The 18,958-nt window shown below is 44.5% G+C and overlaps 1 protein-coding gene across 1 annotated transcript in view; it reads right to left on the bottom strand.

Annotated features, from left to right (window-relative positions):
• The window catches only part of LOC147614793 (dynein-1-beta heavy chain, flagellar inner arm I1 complex-like), a 245,393-nt gene extending 230,360 nt beyond the window's left edge, over nt 1-15,033 (bottom strand). Inside the window, exons 1-7 of the mRNA XM_086780141.1 lie at nt 14,744-15,033; nt 6,354-6,470; nt 5,949-6,194; nt 5,724-5,843; nt 5,365-5,640; nt 4,998-5,273; nt 4,678-4,896 (exon numbers count right to left, since the gene is read on the bottom strand). Coding sequence (XP_086636267.1) covers nt 4,678-4,896; nt 4,998-5,273; nt 5,365-5,640; nt 5,724-5,843; nt 5,949-6,194; nt 6,354-6,470; nt 14,744-14,980 — 1,491 coding nt within the window. The 5' untranslated portion in view covers nt 14,981-15,033. The remainder of the gene's footprint in view (nt 1-4,677; nt 4,897-4,997; nt 5,274-5,364; nt 5,641-5,723; nt 5,844-5,948; nt 6,195-6,353; nt 6,471-14,743) is intronic.
• Between the last annotated feature and the right edge of the window lie 3,925 nt (nt 15,034-18,958).

Here is an 18,958-nt window from a genome sequence, read left to right as displayed (position 1 = left end):
ATGCAGAGGAAGAAGACATGCATAAGAACAAAAAGAAAGGAATTTTTGATTGCTTTTCATGCACAACAGATGCGGAGGAAGAAGACATGTATAAGAATAAAAAGAAAGGATTTATTGATTGCTTCTTTTTTTTCAGAAAGGAGACTTCTATTAAGTATTAAAAAAATATACCAAAATGGAGATTTCACACCAAGCAGGATGGAGATCTCAACCAATCAGGAGCCCTGTGCTGCCAATAGGGTCCCGAATGAGAGGATCTGAAAAAGATACCAATGTCCCACTCTCTCATAAACTGGCTGCGCTTCCTCTCCGCAGCCCTCAAAGATCCCTGGATTCTGGCCCAGGTAGCCATAATAGTGTGAATAATATCACTCCAAAACCTGCAAAGACACTGAGAAACAAGAACGGGAGTACCCTCAATGGCCTCGGTGTATCTAGCCTTCCATATATTCCAGGCTGAAATGCTAGCAATAATCTCCCAAGAGCTGTCTAACCTCTGTGCCAGAGGGACAAAGTGTGAAAGTGGCAAATCTTGAAGACAAGCAGCCCATTCTAGCGGTGAACTGCATCCGAAAAAATAAAGCAAGAGCTGAAAGTCTATTCACCCCCACGAACAGGGACACACTTCGTGATCTGCTGCATGAAAAAGTCCTTCCACAGCTCAGTGCCTCGAAGAAAGCCCCTAACAACAAGCTTACAAAGCACGGCCTTACATTGCACCTCAGGGTCAATGATATTCAATTCCCCTCCCAAGCAACTCTAGCCCTGCTGTGTGCATTTCCATCAAGCCCTGACCAAAGAAAGTTCCGAATAAGGCGATGAAGCTGGCCAATGTAGCCCTTATGAAAAATCTAGCACGAAGCAATAAACCAAGCCATGGGTAGCAAAACTTGGTTAACCACCAAAGCTCTAGAGGCCAAGTCGAGCTTCCTCCTACTGTGATGAAGTTTGCTTTTAATGCTTGAGAGCACTGGAGCAAACTGTTGTGCAGGAGAGATGTCAATGCCCACCTAACAACCAAGGTATCTGGCAAAGCATCCTCTCTCAATCCAAGTAAAACCAACATCTGTACCCCAATCTACAAGAGGACAATCACTGATCCAAAAACAAACTCACTTATGCCAATTGATAGTAGCTCCTGCTGCCAAACAGAAGGCCTCCAAGGCTGTCCAGAAAGCACATAAACAAGCATGTGAAGCCTCAAGGAACAATGCCATATCATCTGCTAACTCAGAGTCCAAAAAGTCTTCCTCCGTGCATAAAGGCAACGTGAGACCCACAACACCAGGGGAAGCCCGAAGAAACCTGCTCATAGCCTCAACTACAATGAGGTACAGTAAAGGGGCGAGGGGACAACCCTACCTCACTGAACGAGAAATCTGAAAACGCTCACCGCACCCCCATAGGCTAAAACAGTGCTATGAGCCTCCCTATATAGGGAGGACACCCCTCTAATCCAGTTTTGGAAAAACCCCATGTGTGCCATAGTACCCTCCAAAAAATCCCAATCCACTCTGTCATAAGCTTTTTCAAAATCAAGCAAAAGAATGGCAAGAGGCTGCTGACTAGACTTTGCCCACTCGACAGCTTCCCAGAAAGAAAAGATGTTATCAAATATACTCCTTCCTTGGAGAAACCCATTCTGGGTATCATGGATAGTCCTTTGGAGAATCGGCTGCAACCTTATACTCAATATTTTAGCTAAGATTTTATATGCAGATCCAAGAAGGGTGATAGGCCTCCATTGCTTGACGTTAGTCTTGTCCCCACTCTTGGGGATAAGGTGAATCCACCCCTCCATGAGGTATGGAGGCATCATACCCGACAACCACATTTCCTAAAGGGCAACAGTGATAGCATCTCCAATATGATCCCAAAAAAGAATAAAGAAGGTGGGAGAAAGACCATCATCCCCTGGGCATGAACCACTGGAAAAAGAGCATGCAGTGCGTGAAGGAATTAATCCTTCGAGAAAGGGGCATCCAGGGAAGAACACATAGCATCTGTAATGAGCCTGGGCATGCACTCCCAAACTTTCTACCGTGCCACATCTCTCTGAGGAGAGGGCACCTCTGCAGTCACCAAAGACCGATAAAAATCTGAAGCAATACCCCTCACCTTATCAGGCTCAATCTGAACCTCACCCTCTGAATCTTGCAAGTACCTCACAGAATCGCTGCTATGGGAAGGCTTGTGTGCTGAAAAAAACTCTTTGTTGCATCTGCCACCCATCTGAGTCCAAAAAGCCTCGTTCGCATGAAAGGCGAACTCAGCCCTCATGTCCATGGCTAATTGCAGCTCTACTCTAACTGTGGTCAAGAGGTCTGTAATCCAAGATGCATGTGGATGCTTTTCATGTTCCCTCTGAAGAGCAGCAATCCTACACCTAATAGCTCTCTCCTTGTCCAGAGCCTCCTCCTTCTTGGACAAGGCAGTGCTATGATAATGATGGCTGATCCTCTCAAGAGCTAGCGCAATATTATGGACGAGGATCAGGACCGTCACAAGATCTCCATGATCTCAAGGGAGATGTCAGCATCTAGATAAAGAGAGTCAGGGATAGGGACACAGGGAGAGGCCGAGCAAGCCCCAGGCTCCCTGAGACGACACAAAACGATGGGGCAATGATCGGATTTGGTGGTGCCAGGCATAATAGCAATAGTGCCTCCTCTGTCCAAGGATCAATCATCCACATAAAACCTGTCCAGACGTGCAAAGATGCTCTCATCCCCGCTCTTGCAGTTATCCCAAGAGAAAGATAAGGAATTTGGCCTTCTCTGGAAGTCATCCTCAGTCTAGCAATCCCTGCCAAAAAAAGGAAAGCGTGAACCTCTCCCATGAGGTTCGCTCCCCTTCGCGTCCACCCTTCTTGTCAGAACGTTGCTCAACCATATTAAAATCTCCTCCCACTATCCAATGATCAACCTGCGGAATGACATTTTGTAATGGTGTCCCAAAAGGCCACCCTTTCACCTCTCACGTTAGGTGCATAGATATTCAAAATTCCCAATTTCTGACCCTCATGCATGATCAAGATCCACTGTGCTCTAGCAGGGATGATAACACCGTGCCCAATAACATGAGGCATAACAGATGCTGCCACTGAAATGCAAACACCCCCTCTAGTCCCATCTCCCGCCGAGGACCAGAAGGTGTGGTCAGAAAGTTTTTTACCAGTTTTGCCACACTGAGATCTATCCAATTTGTGTTCCTGCAACAAAAGTACATCCATAGACCCTCCTGTAACAACAGGGTGAAGCTGGTCCTTCAGAAGGCGCTTCCTACCACGGGTGGGAAGCCCTCCAAGGCCCTGAACATTCCATGAGACGATTCTCATGGAAGCAAAGAGGGTTTGACCCCCGATCTAAGAAGATGATGGGCAGCTTGAGGACGCCTCTCATAATGCTAGAGGACGGGAAAATCCATGGGGCAAAGTCCACTGACACGCCCTTGTCTGAGGCCCTACACAGTACCTGCATATGTACGAGAAACCTGTTCGCCTTGCGGGGCATCAAGGGCAATGGCATCATGCTGAAAATCTTGCAATACATGATCTCCACTGCGCTGAACATCCTGCATATCGCCCCCTCCAAGTAGAGAGAACTCAACAAAATCATCTTGATCAGAGATATCATCTCTCTGCAAAGATGCATCAGCTGACACATCCCTCTGACCAAAAACATCATCTATCTGTACATAATCCGAGGAGGCCTTCGACACGAGGGGGGCGGGCGTGAGAGACAACTCGCCACACCTGGCGGACTAAAGGACGGGAAGGAACCAAGGGAGGTGGCACCTGAGAAGCATGCTTACGAGGCCTCCTGCGATCTCGAGCCCGAGGGCAAAGTGACCTTGTTGGTGACAAACCCGGCATTGGTCGGGTTTACCTGCAATCTCCATACGTTGCTTCAAAGGGCCACAAGGACCCGGAAGCAAAACATAATCCTCAAAGAGCTCAATGTCAGGGGCAAGAACCATGACCCTGGGGACAGCATCCGCCGAGGCAATGACCACCTGGGCAGAAGATGTCGACAAGGCGTGGAGGGGGGGCACTTGAAGGACCAGAGCCCAAAGGCAGACCCAATGGCCTCTAACATAGGCCAATATGCGCGAGGAAGACCTGGGAATCTGAGAGTAATCGGGAAACGGTTCCGGTCTTCCTCAACACGGTCAAAATAGCTGGAGTAGGAAAGAAAGAATATCTTCCTCGGGCCCAATGGCAAAGGGCTGCCCTTCAAAACCTCTGAGGCTGCGTCCTCAAAATCAAAATCCACTTGGAAGAAACCTCTTCCAAGCAACCTGACATCTCGAAAGTGTGGAGCGAGGTCGGAGGGCAGAGCCGCCAGGACCCAATCCCGAGCCTGGAGACAGGACGGGTGAGATCCAAAGATTCTGGCAATGAGGGTCGTTTTGGACTCTCTCTATTTTGGCGTAGAGGACCGCGAGCTCGGCTTCGGAAAAAACAATGGTTCGCCCGGCCGAGGGAGAATGATTAGCCATGATGCTAATCGAAGAAAAAGGCCGACTTGAACCCGGATTAGGAGCAATCCGAACCAAGGGGAAGAGGCAGGCCTTATTGATTGCTTTTCATGCACCATTGATTCAATAATATGTCGATGCTGCTTGGACTGCAATGTTATCCAAAAGACTTCAAGTTACAACATCACAGAGTCCAACCTCAAGATCCTTTACTCCATCCTTGAATCGATTATAGTCATCGTGCCATCTCGTGGCCTTCACATCAAGCAAGCTGTAAGGAAGAGACTTCAAAACAGATACAAGCTTTTGAAATGTGTCTTGCATCTCCATAAGAGACTTGGTTATCTCTGTGCCCCTTGTACCTCCAAACACAGGAAGCTCTAACTTCTTTGAGAACTGAATTTGAGAGTCGCAAACCTGCAAGTGTAAACCTGTATGTTAGCCCATGACACTACCAATCCACAAGAAAAACCAGACCAGAATCCCTTATAGGAACACACAAACATAAGTATCTTCACCTCAAGAATATCTTGGCATCTTTGCAGAAACGACTCTACGGGTGCAAAAATGCTCCTGCTTCCCAGTTCTGCCATATGTGGATGCTCAACGGCTTCTTGCAGCATTTGCAGACCTGGAGCCACGTACACTTCCATCATAGCAGTGTACAGGCGTTTCCAAGCCTCACAAGCCTGAATGCTCTCTTCTAACGCCAGTTTGCACTTCTCTACATCACCTTCAAAAATCTCCAGTAGAGGAATCCCTGCACTACATCTATGGATGATCTCATTGCTAACCTGTACAGAAACGCCATCATATTCAGAATATCAAAACTGTATAAGATAGGGGGAAAAGTTAGTAAGTATGAGGGGAAGTTGGCGTACATACTTTACACAACAATCCAGTGATCTTCTCACTAGTATTATAGAAAGGACTGATTTGCCAAATCATGCGAATGCGTTGAAGAAGCACTGGGAGAACAATGGGAATCTCACAAAGCCTTGCTGTGCCTAACTCTTTGCAAGGATGCTCTAAGACTGTCAAAAATTTCAGATTCTCTGCTGCAACAAGTGCTTCATAATCGATCCTATTCGATAAACTTAAGAAGGGCTGCAGGTATGGAGATTTCATTTGCTCTAGGAATACCAGGATGGACGCGATTTCCTGTATAGAAAACAAATTATTTGACAAGCCTACGTACGATCACTTCAGTTTGACGATGGGGTCTAAAGGCTTTGTGCTATTACCGGATTGTTGATTTGTTTGCCTATTCCACCCAAATCTAAGCTTCTTTGTCGCCAGAACTCAACCTCTTCGAGAGGCCCAGACGCTTCCATGTCCATAATTCGGTCTTGCCCTCGCACAACCTTTTAAATTCATAGGGTAATATGATGGAGAGAAATATAGCATCCATCGGTTGTTGCATATCAAAGAAATGCAGAGAAATTGATACCAAAGATTAAAAAAGAAACCTCTTTGATCTGACGTGTCCATCGTATGACAACGGATTCGAGCCGTTGTGTTAGATATTTATCGCTAGACTGGTGTCCAAGATCTCGATCCAGTTTCACAGGTGGAACGTACAACAAAGTTTGCCCTTTTGTGCAAGAAAGTGATTCAGTTAAGCTGGCCATAAATCTATCCAGCTCCTCAATAAAGTCTTTTGTTGTATTTACTTGCCCGCTTCTATCGTCCAGCATGACAGGCAGATAAAGTATCTATTCACACAACGGAAGTTTCAATTCAAGAAGAAAAAAGCATTGCATGATGATCTAAAAATTTTGAAGTGAAAAGAAAAACATGCCCAACTTCAAGTCTCCGACAGGTTCTTTACCGAAACACAGAGTGTGTAGATGGAAATATCAGTATCCAATAACCTGCATTAGACGCAGCATGCACTCCCCAGGGCTGCCCTTCACCACTTCGCATTGGACCAACTCATGGATGTTATCTGCATTAATCTTTTTATTTGTATCCCGTACCATCACAAGGACCTGCAGTATAGACAGAAAATGAGAACTGAGACAGCTTGCATCACATTTGAAGAGGGATTCCAAAACTTTTGGAGGCAGCTGGACGTCAATCCAACCCTAACTACTCAAAGTGAAATTGGGTAAGGGATAAAAATGGTGGTAAATGGAAGGGATGTCTGAAGTTTCAAGGTAGAAACGAAGCATCCTGCCTTTGCTCAGCGTGCCCCTACCCTCTCCCTCTCTGCCTTGCTTTCCCTGGAAGGAAAAGACACTGAACCTTCCTCATGGCAACCAGTGCAGAAAATGGCAGCTAGAAATAGATAAAAGACTCTCATTGTGCTCTCTGGAGCTGCAAAGTAGCTAAACATTCCTTCCCTTCTCTGCCACATCCGCCCTTTTAAAACACTCTAGGGGAAAAGAGTGCTGCGGGATCACACATACAACGCAGTGACGCACACAAGATCCCTAAACTATTGTTCTGTATTATGAAGAAGAAAGAAGTGTTACAGCTGTACTTCAAGTTAAAAAAATATGGCTAAATGAAAACGACAACTCCAACCCTGTGACCTAGTGTAAACACTTGGCTAGCACTTCACCAACACAAAGAAATGCTCATGAAGTCCAACACTAAGAAATGCAGATGATTATGGCAATTTTCTGCGCACACACACATATTAGTAATTCTTATATTACCAATGGGAAACCTCATTGCGAGGTGAACCCACAAACAATTTTGTGCACACACACACACACTCTCTTTTTTAAAACACCAGCAGCAGCAGAAGGTAACGATGCACTGCCTGAAGATGGAGGAGGACCGCAGCAAGACTCGGGGTTATGATGTTCTCTCTGTTGTGAATAATGTTGAGTTTCTTATATAAGCTGTAGGATTGCTGGTCGGGCAGGGTAAGCTGTCGGCCGGCAGCAAAGACAAGTAAAATGCCAAAAAAATGCCCTTTTGGGCTGGGTAAAATGGCAGGTTTAGGCATGTTTTCATACACACACTCTCAGGCCAAAAGGGGACTATGAGAGAACTTGGAAAGAGGTTGAAGAGGATCATGAAGAGGAAAGAGTGAGGAGGAACTCCAGAAAATCCACTAATACCAGGCATAGGTGTAGGACCTAGCAAGGGTACTCCATAAGATGGAATATAAGGTTGGGCACTCGGCACAGGTGGAATACCTGGCTGAGGCACAAAGCCTTGAGTGGGCACATAAGAAGGAAAAGGAGTAGTGCTAGAGATGGGTTGGTAAACAACCTGATACCCCGGAATGTTGGGTGGCACTACAGTGCCAGAAGGCATAGTGCTGATAGATACCTGTGTTGGGTAAAACCCATATGCATGACCCAATGAGGGTGCAGCCGGTAATGGCTGCACGCCAACACTAGTAGGAAAAGACATGGGTTGGGTGGGAGGTTTTTGTGCTTGAGGTTGAGCAGTATTCCAAAACACATTAGGAGCAGGAACAGAAGGTGAACCAGAAGAGAAAACAGTGTTACCTCCTTGAACACCAGAAATCTGGGAGTGAATTGTGCTCCTAGAGCCTCCTCGATTTGGGTTCACATTATTCGAGGGATCGAGGGTAGTTGATGGTACCATATGTTGAACCTGTGCTACAGAAAAAGACACCTAGGTAGAATTAGGAACATAAGTGCTCAAAGGCACATACAAACCTGACGCGGTCACCGACAGGGTTGATGACAATGGATCTTTGAGCGACCGAGGAGGTACCTGTCCTTCCTGAGAAAAAATCCCATACCGAAGTCCAGGCTGTTGCCTAGACAAAGCAGCAAGGCTCTCCAGATGAGGCTAGATACCTGGGTCCAGTACTGGCACATTGCTGTAGGCATGTATCCTCCTCTGGAAGTGAAGTCTAATAAGCTCCAGATGAGGCTAGATACCTGGGTCCAGTACTGGCACATTGCTGTAGGCATGTATCCTCCTCTGGAAGTGAAGTTTGATAAGCTCGGAGAAGAAAGACGAGATGCCAAGGGTGTAGAAGGTGAGTAGGTGTAAATGGGCTGGTCGTCTCCCAATGAAAGACCTCCAACGGGGCTCTCCAGTGAATAAGAAGTCCCATCCTTTGTGTGATCTATATTTGAATAAGGAGAATCAACATCTGGTAAGAAAGGCTAGTCCTCCGGAATCGTGGGTAGACAATCCATGCTGTATGCTCTCAAGGTCTTCAATCCTTTTGCTCATGATAGCTCTGATACCATTTGAGGGAAATGAATGAGAGATCAGAGCAAACCAACACAGCATGAAATGAGTGAGTGTATATATGATGAAATCCAGTACAAGAGCTTAGTGTGAGACTCTGAGGAGCAGAGAGGGCTGCTGTCCCGTGATAATACACAGGGTGGAGAAGGCCACAATCCAAGGCTGAGATGGTAGACTGCTGTCCTGAAGAAATAAGCAGAGAGGGCTGCCGTCCCGATGTCAAGGTAAAGGAGCAGAGAGGGCTGCCGTCCCAGTGATGATGAATGAGGGCGGAGAGGGCCGCGATCCCGAGGTAGTAGATACTGAAGTAAAATTGTTGGAAAGCTCTACTGTAGCAGAGAGGGCTTCTGTCCCATGTGTTGTAGATAAAACGCTGATATACTGTAGGCGAAAAGCTACTGCAGATCTGCTCCTAAGAAACACTGAAGTGAAGTAGACGAAGGCTGCTGCAGAACAATAGCTGTAGGTAAAAACGCAGATAGAAGAGGATACTCAGCCTATAGCAACAGCAGCAGAGGATGCTCAGCTTATAGCAGCAGCAGGAGAGGATGCGCAGCCTGTAGATGCGAAAACACCAGTAACAGCAAAAGGTAACGATGCAATGCCTGAAGATCAAGGAGCACCGGCTGCAGCAAGACTCGGAATTATGATCTTCTCTGTTGTGAATAATGTTCAGTTTCTTATATATGCTGCAGGACTGCTGGTTGGTCAGGGTAAGCTGTCAGCCAGCAGCAAAGACAAGTAAAATGCCAAAAAATAACCCTTTTGGGCTGGATAAAATGGCAAGTTTAGGCATGTTTTCACACAAGATGCAGTGCAGGCCCCAGCAGCAGCAACAACCAGCAGGTGTGGTTCCAGATATGTCTATGAAGTGGTACAAGATGCTGAATGAAGAGGCTATGCTATATATAGTAAGGGAGGCTACTAGTCGGTCCAGTGAAAGGGCAGTCGGCTAGCAGCAAGACACAAAAAAGATGAATAAAATCTAATAAATCCAGAATAATCCCCTTTTTAGGGCTGGATAAAATGCCATTTTCACACACGAATATCCCAAATGATGCACAATCTATGAAGGCTCAATTATTTTCCCTCGCCATATACAAGCATGTCAAGCTTCAATTTTCATTGCCAAGAGTTTGGATTTCCTAAAATTGACTTTGAGGCCTGCCGCACATGCGAAGAGGTCAAGTGCTTCCATTACGGACTTGAGATCATCCGGATCATTTCTAGGTAGAAAGAAGGAATCATCTCCATATGCCTCTCCCACAAATTGTTCACCTGATGGCAAAATCAGCCCATGCAAAGTATGCGTGGCGAGAAAGTGATCCATATGTAAAAGCAGTGGATGTGTGGCAATGGCATATAGTAACGCACTCAAGGGGCAACCTTGGCATACTGATTTGCCTAAGCTCCATGCCTCTGTGAGTTCTCCATCCACAACGCGTGATGCCCAGCTATCTTGATAAAGCCAGTAAACAATATTCCTCATTTTGCGACCAAAGCCATATGGCTCATGGTTTCTGCCACAAAGTCCCATTGGATTGTGTCAAAGGCCTTTTAAATATCTATTTGCATCAGAAGCACAGCTCGTTCTATGTATTTAGCATACTTTACGGCACTCCTTGATGTAGTGCCCAAGCTTGGGGCAATCATGACATGTTGGTGTCACCCTAGGACGAGTCCACTTTGCCTTTGCCCTTGGCAGAAGTAGGCTTGGTGTTCTCTACTAGCATCTCCTCACAATTTGTTCTTCATTGTTTGCTCTTCCTAAAGAAGTAATCCAACCAAGTCTTCAAAAGAAAAAGGGTTGCCTCCATCTGTCATGGAAAGATTTAAAGAAGTGTGAAAGCTTTGATGGAAAGGAGGTAAGGAATTAAGAGTAGTGGTGACCAGCTTTTTGTCTCCTAAAATCTCATTGATGTTCAACAGCTATTCTTTCAGGTCCTTTACCTTAGTTAGATGCTCTGCCATAGAATCTCCTCCTTGCATATCAAGGTTGTCTAGCTCCCGTATCAAGTACATGACTCTACCTTCATTGCGAGTCTGGAACATGGCTTTAAGGACCTACCATGCAGCCCTAGCACAGCTGCAAGATCGGACATGAGGTATGATAGATCATTTCATAGAAAAAGCGATCATAAACATGGCTTGGACATCCCTAGAGACCACCTACGTTGTTCTTCGATAGGAATGGTAACCTCTGAAACGCTAGCTACCACCTAAGAAACTGTATGACCTTGTGCAGTTGTTGTTGCCGGAGGAGGATGGGATGGATGACGAGGTTCCTCGCCAGTGACAATCTCCCATAAGCCTCTCGCTATTAACAAACGTTTCAACATAAAGCTCGACAAATAGTAATTAGTCCCATCTAGCCTATCCTCAATGGGCATATATCTAATCCTCTTTGTGCTATCCTCACAATAAGAGATTTCCCAAAGCGGAATTATGTGCAATAAACAAGAAAGTTCTTCCCCTAAATGGGAAGTTTTTGCGCACTAACAGGCTCGTGAGAAAGTAGGGAAAAAAAAACTGGATTGTGCACACAAGGACCGGCATTTGATTGGTATACCTTGGCGATCGCATCTTACATCCAGAAACAAGATTTACACCTAAGTGAGCTTAAACAATGCTCCAGATAGTTAATTGCACCAATGCAAGAGTGCCTAGATTTGCACCGAGTTCTAGCGTGCCTATGGATGTCTAATCAAAAAATATCTATGAGAGAAAGCCCTAAAGCAAAAAACCCAATACATCAAAAGTTTTGCCAGTAATGAAGAAGATCCCAGACAACTAATGATGATAGCGAAGTGGAGTTACCAAGGGGTGCGGACCACAGAGTGCAAAGGTAGGGACAGAAGAATGAGTAGCACCAACAATCGACTAGGCAAAACTGAGCCTTGCCGGTTTTGGGCATGGGCTGGCGGAAGCAGACTGAGGGCCGCACATGGTTGGTTGGGCACTAGAGCAGCCGAAGTTGGTGGCTTTGTCTGTAGCACTGCCACCAGGAAGGGGCGGCACCACTCCTACAACTGGGTGATGGTGGTTCACTGGCCACTAGCTCCAAAGACAATGGTGTAGCAAATAGGCAGCCGCAAGCCATGGAGCAGCGGCACAGGCATCGATAGGCTCTGGGAGTCTGGGGCAATGGGCAACAGCCTCTGGGGGGCGACACAGGGTGGCCAAAAGTGACAAAGGCGCAACTGGCTAGATAGCTCTGATACTAGATGTTGGGATTAGAAGTTAATCACTTAACAAGAATGATTAAGCAAGAGGGCACCTACTCCAATGCACTCTGAAGGAAGAAACCAAAAAAAACTCCCTAGAAGAGTTGCACCATATCCGTACGGCTTGGGAAAGGGATGGGAAGAAAGGCACCTAGAAGTAAATAAAAGAATCGTTCTGTGATATCTGAGGAGGGAGCAACATCCCCCACCCTGTTGCTTCTCCTCCTCTCCCTCTTCCAGTCCGAGGAAACATCCCAACAATAAGCAGTGCAAAGAAAGGAGCCAGAAAGTAGGTAAACGGATGTGTAATGCATAAGGTTCCAAAGTAATTAAACAGCATCCCTTTCCTCCTGCCTTGTGGCCTCTACCCCCACAACACTTTTTTTTTTTTGAGTAATGATATATTACTAGTGGGAAACCTCAGTGCGAGGCGAAAACCCACGAAGAAATATGCTAAGTACAATGGTGAGTCCAAGGAGGACCCATACTAGAGTTCCTCAAAAAAAGTCAAAGAAAAGAGAGAAAGTCTGCAAATCAACATCCTGGCTCGCATAACAACAATGCAGTGTCTGTCGCAAGGAGAGCCTGAAACAAAGGAACAGGCGTTCTTTCAATGGCAAACCGCTCCTCCAGATCCCTCTTAAACATTTCCTCCACCATAGTAATGGTTTTTGTAAGTGCCACATATCATTACATACATGCATAATCCATGGCGGTGGTTGCTCACATATAAATTCTTAGCCGATATAATATCCAAAGGCACCCCCAAAACTTTCTAGTCAGCCAAGTGGTCATGCATACAAAGCGGTGGTATTGGTGCAAAGGCGGATAGCAACTCATATATCTCATGCCACAAAGGTCTATAATGCATACCCAATCCAAAACTACGTCGAGCCATAGGGAAGGACTTAATGGTTCCAACCCGGTCCACCACATCATGGATCTCAATTATGCCCTTTTTTGCCAAGAAGAAAGCTTTCCTTGGCTGTGTGAAAGCCAATGGGCAGGCACGAGCCGCAGTCCAATGTATACTTTCAGCCCTCAGCGAATTCCCTTGCACCATGTCACGGCCATTCCATGTTACATGCTGTAAAACTTTCTTCCAATCTTGAATAAGGTGTGTGCTGTATGGGCAGCCATGTATCTTTCCAACAAAATGACCAAACACAACCTCCCAGTGTGTAGTAGTCCAGTCACCAAACCATCTCTTTTTCCATGGAGCCTGTAGGCATGACAAACACCTTTCCGAGACGACCAAGGAATTATTTCTGATGGAAATATTAACATTAAAATACCCTTTGGCTTTTGTGGTTGGTAAATGAACACTATGAACTTGTGCATCAGTGGGTTCAAGATTTGTTTTATCTAATGCTACCCAAGTCTCATAAGCGATCAAATTATGACTTGACCCTATATCGATTATTGCAATACTTATTGCATGGCTCTTAGCTACAGTCAATCCCACCTTGAGTCGCTAGTTCAATATTCAGTTCCCCTTCGTCCAAAAGGGTCACACATGCCATGTTGACATGTATCAGTCTTTTGTGCATTAATTGTTTGGCTTTGGCCTCCCTAGCCTTAGCCTCTTCTTATGCTTGCTGGTTTTTTTCTTTTGTAAGCTATTTTGTTGTTTTAAGAGATGTTCTTGCAGAAGCATCTCTTGGGTTAGTGGTCCAAAATATTTTTTTAGTTTAGTTCCGGATATCCCAAATGACGCACAATCTGTGAAGGCTCAATTATTTGCCCTGGCCATATATAAGCATGCCAAGCTTCAATTTTCATTGGCAAGAGTTTGGATTTCCTAAAATTGACTTTGAGGCCTGCCGCACATGCGAAGAGGTCAAGTGCTTCCTTTACGGACTTGAGATCATCCGGATGATTTCTAGGCAGAAAGAAGGAATCATCTACATAGTTGATCACCTTATGGCAAAACCAGCCCATGCAGAGTATGCATGGCAAGAAGGTGATCCATATGTAAAAGCAGTGGATGCGTGGCAATGGCATATACTCAAGGGGCAACCTTGGCGTACCGATTTGCCTAAGCTCCATGCCTCTGTGAGTTCTCCATCCATAATGCCCGATGCCTAGCTATCTTGATAAAGCCAATAAACAATATTTCTCATTTTGCAACCAAAGCCCATACCGTGCATGGTTTCTGCCACAAAGTCTCATTGGATTGTGTCAAAAGCCTTTTCAATATCTATTTGCATCAAAAGCACATCTTGTTCTGTGTATTTAGCATACTTAATGCCAATATACACATTCGCAATATTGTCCGTAATGTGTCTGCGAGGCACAAACCCATATTGGGCCGGATGCAAACAGGTATAGAGAGAGTCCTTGAGGCGATTAACCAGCATTTTTGCAACCAATTTGTATACCACCGGCATGAGTGTGATGGGTCTCCAATCTGCAAAAGACTCACACAAGCTCTTTTTAGGAAAGAGTTTCAACATTCCATCTTTCCAGGAAGAAGGCAATTCCCAATTTTCCCATGCAAGATTTATCATATATATCAACGGCACTTTTAATTGGTCCCAAAATTGCACAAAGAATTCCACCGTTAGTCCATCCCAACCGGGGGCTTTCCATCTCCCCATTCTACCCCCACAACACGCACGCACGCACGCAAGCATGCGCTGCATATGCACATGCACACCACAAGTTCTTCCTCCCAACAATCTCAAAAAGAAGTAAGGCAGTAAACCTTCCCCATGGCGGGAAGGCAGCCAAGCGTGTGTAGCTGGTTGCACATAAAACAACATGTGAAACAACAGCAAGAATGTCCCTCCTTTTCCATCATCAGAAACCCATGAGAAAATCAGTTGAGCATAGATGCGATGACCTACCTGGTCCCATTCAGAAGGAAAGGTGGAGGCGAGGTGGAGGTGGCCACCACGTTCTGAGTGGCGGAGGTGGGCGAACAGCCTGCCGGAGTGGTCAGAGTGCAGAAAGTCGCTGGCAATGAGGGCATGCTCAGGCATCCAGGCGTGAGCTGCCCCGATCAGCTCCATCTTCCGCCGGCACCATGCCACCTCCAGGCTCTGCGTCTCATCCCCCTCCGCTACAGCTTCTGGCACTGCCATGACTAACGGAAACACTCCACAGCAGCAGTCCCAGAGTCGATGCTTGAAAATGCAATCTGTCAGAGTCAAAGAAACACATCATAGTTATATATGTATATATATATATGTATGTATGGACTTTAATAGATTAATGTTTATAGTTTTTACACACACACACACACACACATATATATATATATATATTGTTTCATCTGGCTTTATAGATACACACACACACACACAGCACAGCACAGCACAGCACATGTATTAGAAAAAACCCAAATCTTTTAAGGAGGGCAAAACCATGGGTCGGTAAAACCCTAGCTTAAAAGATAAACAGGTATATGGCAAAAAGCAAGGTATCAGAAAGCTTAGCCTTAACACTAAACCCATCTCAAATATGAAGTAAAACGCAGAGGTACTAGACGGCAGCCCTTACCCTAGCGGGATTACGCAGTGCCCAGAGAAACACGTACTTATGAGAGCAACAAATACCTGTGAGGGCAGAAAGCAAGGATCCTCGAATTAGCTTGCACTCTTCTTCGAGGGTCGTTGCTTTATGCTCTCACAGGTATTTGTTTGTTGACGTTGCTGGGGGAGGCAAAGAGATTGGAGAGGCAGACAGGCAGACAGGCAGACAGAGAGAGAGATATATATATAGAGAGAGAGAGAGAGAGAGAGAGAGAGGGAGAGCATTACCTGTCCAAGCTGCACGACACTAACGGTTCGCGGTTGAACTTTTAGAAAAATTATCGAAATAAGCAAATATATATATATATATATAATTTGACAATTTTTAATCCTGGTGTCCGGACGCGTGTGGGGCTTCATGGACGCTTTCCCTACGTCCAAGGTTAAGGCATGATATTGCCCTAGGACCAAGAATATTTCATGAGTCTATTCAGATAGCTCACAGGATGGAAAGCAATATTCAAATTGACATAAGCTGGGAAAGCAGAATAGAAATACCTCGTCTCATGATGTTAACCAATCAGTCCCTATGGAGATCGACATTCAGAATGCTCAACATGGTAGGAGGTTACCATATCGGGATACATAAGGCTACACCCACACTCCTTCAATTGCATCTCTCTTGGCCATGTGGCGAAACATTCTCACTGACCAAAGCGCCCACGAGGTCCAGTTCAAAATGTTCAAGTTAGCTCTGACACTTCAATCATCCAAGCCTCCACTATTGCCTATTTTGTTTTCTTCTATTGTCAGCTAACGAAGTTCTTTTGCACTCACGTAGTTCAATTTCCACAATTAGTCAATCCACAGTACACAATTTGGGTATAGCTACAAGTCTTGCCCATTACATCTCAATCTTCTTTGGGGATCATCAACTCCTTTGGTCCCTTTCTTGATCAACCAAGATCTTTAATTTCAAAATTATTATGTATTACCTAAACAACTGTTTTTTTAGTGAAGATGTATTTTTATTAATAATAAGAAAAGAGTAAATATAAACAGTGGGATAGTCTTCTCAAACAATCAAGAGAAGAACTACCAACAGAAACTGCTCAATCCAAAATCCTCTTAGTGAGTAGTTTCATTGCATCTGACTCGAGTCTGTTTATACTCACCAGACTAGCAATGTTAGCTTTCACTAAACAAATAACTTTCTTAGGATCTACACTTTGCATGCCATCATTAACAAAGACCAGAGTGTTCCTCGTAGACCATATCTCCCACAGGCATGTAAATCTTGCAAATCCAAAAAGGCTATTACTCTCCTCTACTGCACCAATCTTTTTACCCAAAACCCAATGGGACCATGTACATTGCAACCCAAAAATCCCCCCCCCCCCCCCCATTTAGAGTGATGTGTCCAAAAGGATCTTAATGCCGGGCAATCCCAAAAGGCATGCTTGAAATCCTCGATGGCTGTTTTGCATCTTGGGCATATCCCTGAGGCCATATTTCTGATCATCAGCTTGCAGCCTAACAGAAGAGCCCCAACCATGATTCTCCACAAAAAAGTCTGAGAATGTGTTGGCAGTTTGGAACCCCAAATTCTTCTGCATCTAGATTCCCAACCAAGCTACTTTCCATATTGTATTGAAATTTATAAAATCTCTCTTCTCTTGCATTAACATATGATAAAACTTGGCTATCTGTCATGTATGCTCAAGACGCTAACTATCAATACTTCTAAGCTTACGGAAAGGTGGATCAAAGATTGGGGGTGGACAGATGGACTTCCCCTTGGTCGGGAACCTAAACAACTATTTTTAACCACTCTCGGGTGTATTGGTTTATCAAATCTTAGGCACGTCTTGATTTTCAATCTGGTTAATTGACGCTACTATTAATGTGTTGCCATTAGTTGTTCTCAATCCACTAAAGAAGTCGTCCTTCATCACGATAGAATTCTTAACATTTAGCACCTGCTTCAGTCCTTTCCCACTCTCATTCTCACCCCTAATTGGTCTTCGGTCAAATTATTCCCTAATGGAGCATTACATTCACACGAAACATGAAAGAGCCGATGAAGTTGTTGGGTTGTTGTACCACTCTGTATGTAGCTCTATGCACACACACACACAGACACACATGTACACTTTGTACGCAGCCCTATATGCAGCCCAGTTGGATGACTTTTTGGATGTTTTGGGGAATTCAATTTAGTTTACTTCTTTGGATCTAGAATCAAGATATTAGAAGATGATCCCCATCCATGGTCATGATAAACAATCTTTTGAATATCCAAGGATCTGTTTGAATTTGTGATAATGTCTTTTGTCCTTTGAGATGCCCCAACACATTCCAAAGGATGGCCAATAATATGTTTCACCAAAAAAAAAAGTGTCTAGATGATATCCTTATTCATACTATGACATGGCAAGAACATTTGTGTGGGTGGTGTTGGGCAGGAAGCCCTTAAAAGACTTTAGAAGTGTAACTTAAAACTTCAATTCAAGAAATGCAAATAGGGCCATACAAGATTGAAGTTCTTAGTATTCATGTTTCAAGTGTCGGTGCCCCCCCGACAAAAATAAAAGCAATTCAAAATTTTCCAATAACTACTAATGTGAAAAAGCTACTACAAAGATTTTTGGGCATGATAAACTTCTCGACTAGGTTTGTTCCTAGGGTTGCTCACATTACATCTCCCTTGCATGGACAATTACAAAAGGGAGTCAAGTTTAGTTGATATATTCTGTGTGCATAGGCATTTACATGACTCAAAGACATCTTTACAAAGGTAGTTATCCTACATTACCCAGATTTCAACAAACTTTTTTTTGTTGTGTGTATAGATGTAGTATCAAGTCTAGAACTTGAAGCAATATTGTTAGAGCATCATCATAACAATAGGGGTTCTCGACAAAGTCAAATAATACTATAAAAAAGGAATTGCTAGCAATGGTGTGGGTATTTAATCACCCACATCTATATATCAATGGGACACAAGTATAGGTGAAAACAGATCACCAGCGTATAATTTCTCTCCTACAGAAATTCTTCCAAGCTATCCATTAAGATGGGTTTTCGCATTCCATGATTACATCACATGGGAGTTGCCTTTCTAGACTCCTTGCTAGAATGTATGAATATAACAACCCTAACTCATAATCAAGGATAGTTCACCCATTATAGGATTAACAGATGATGCCACTAATATTCTACATCAAAGACCAAAGCTAAACACACTAAAAGGATGTATGATTAAGATATGAAGCAACGATGTCCAAATCTACAGCTTGGATGGGCGCCCATAATGTTCTAACATCATCCTTATGGTGATTCCCACTCCAAGAGCATGTGATAGCAAGCTAGGATGAATCCCATGTGAATGTACTTCATGCATGTATTATGAGAATAAGCATCATATAAGTAAAAGGCTACTAATGAACCTTGGATGCTCAGAGAACAATGCCACAGTTTAAGCTATGAATGAGAGAGAGTAGAGAGTTTTGGAGAGAGTTGGAGCGTGCCATAACATTTTTGGTGTCGTTGTCAGCGAGAAGATTCATTATTATGCTTCTATGATTT

Source organism: Cibotium barometz, chromosome 41 (assembly GCF_041138505.1).
Source record: "Cibotium barometz isolate CiBa-2024 chromosome 41, ASM4113850v1, whole genome shotgun sequence".
NCBI classification, from domain to species: Eukaryota; Viridiplantae; Streptophyta; class Polypodiopsida; order Cyatheales; family Cibotiaceae; genus Cibotium; species Cibotium barometz.
The sequence above is the reverse complement of the archived record's forward strand: the minus strand, read 5'-3'. Positions and strand labels throughout refer to the sequence as shown.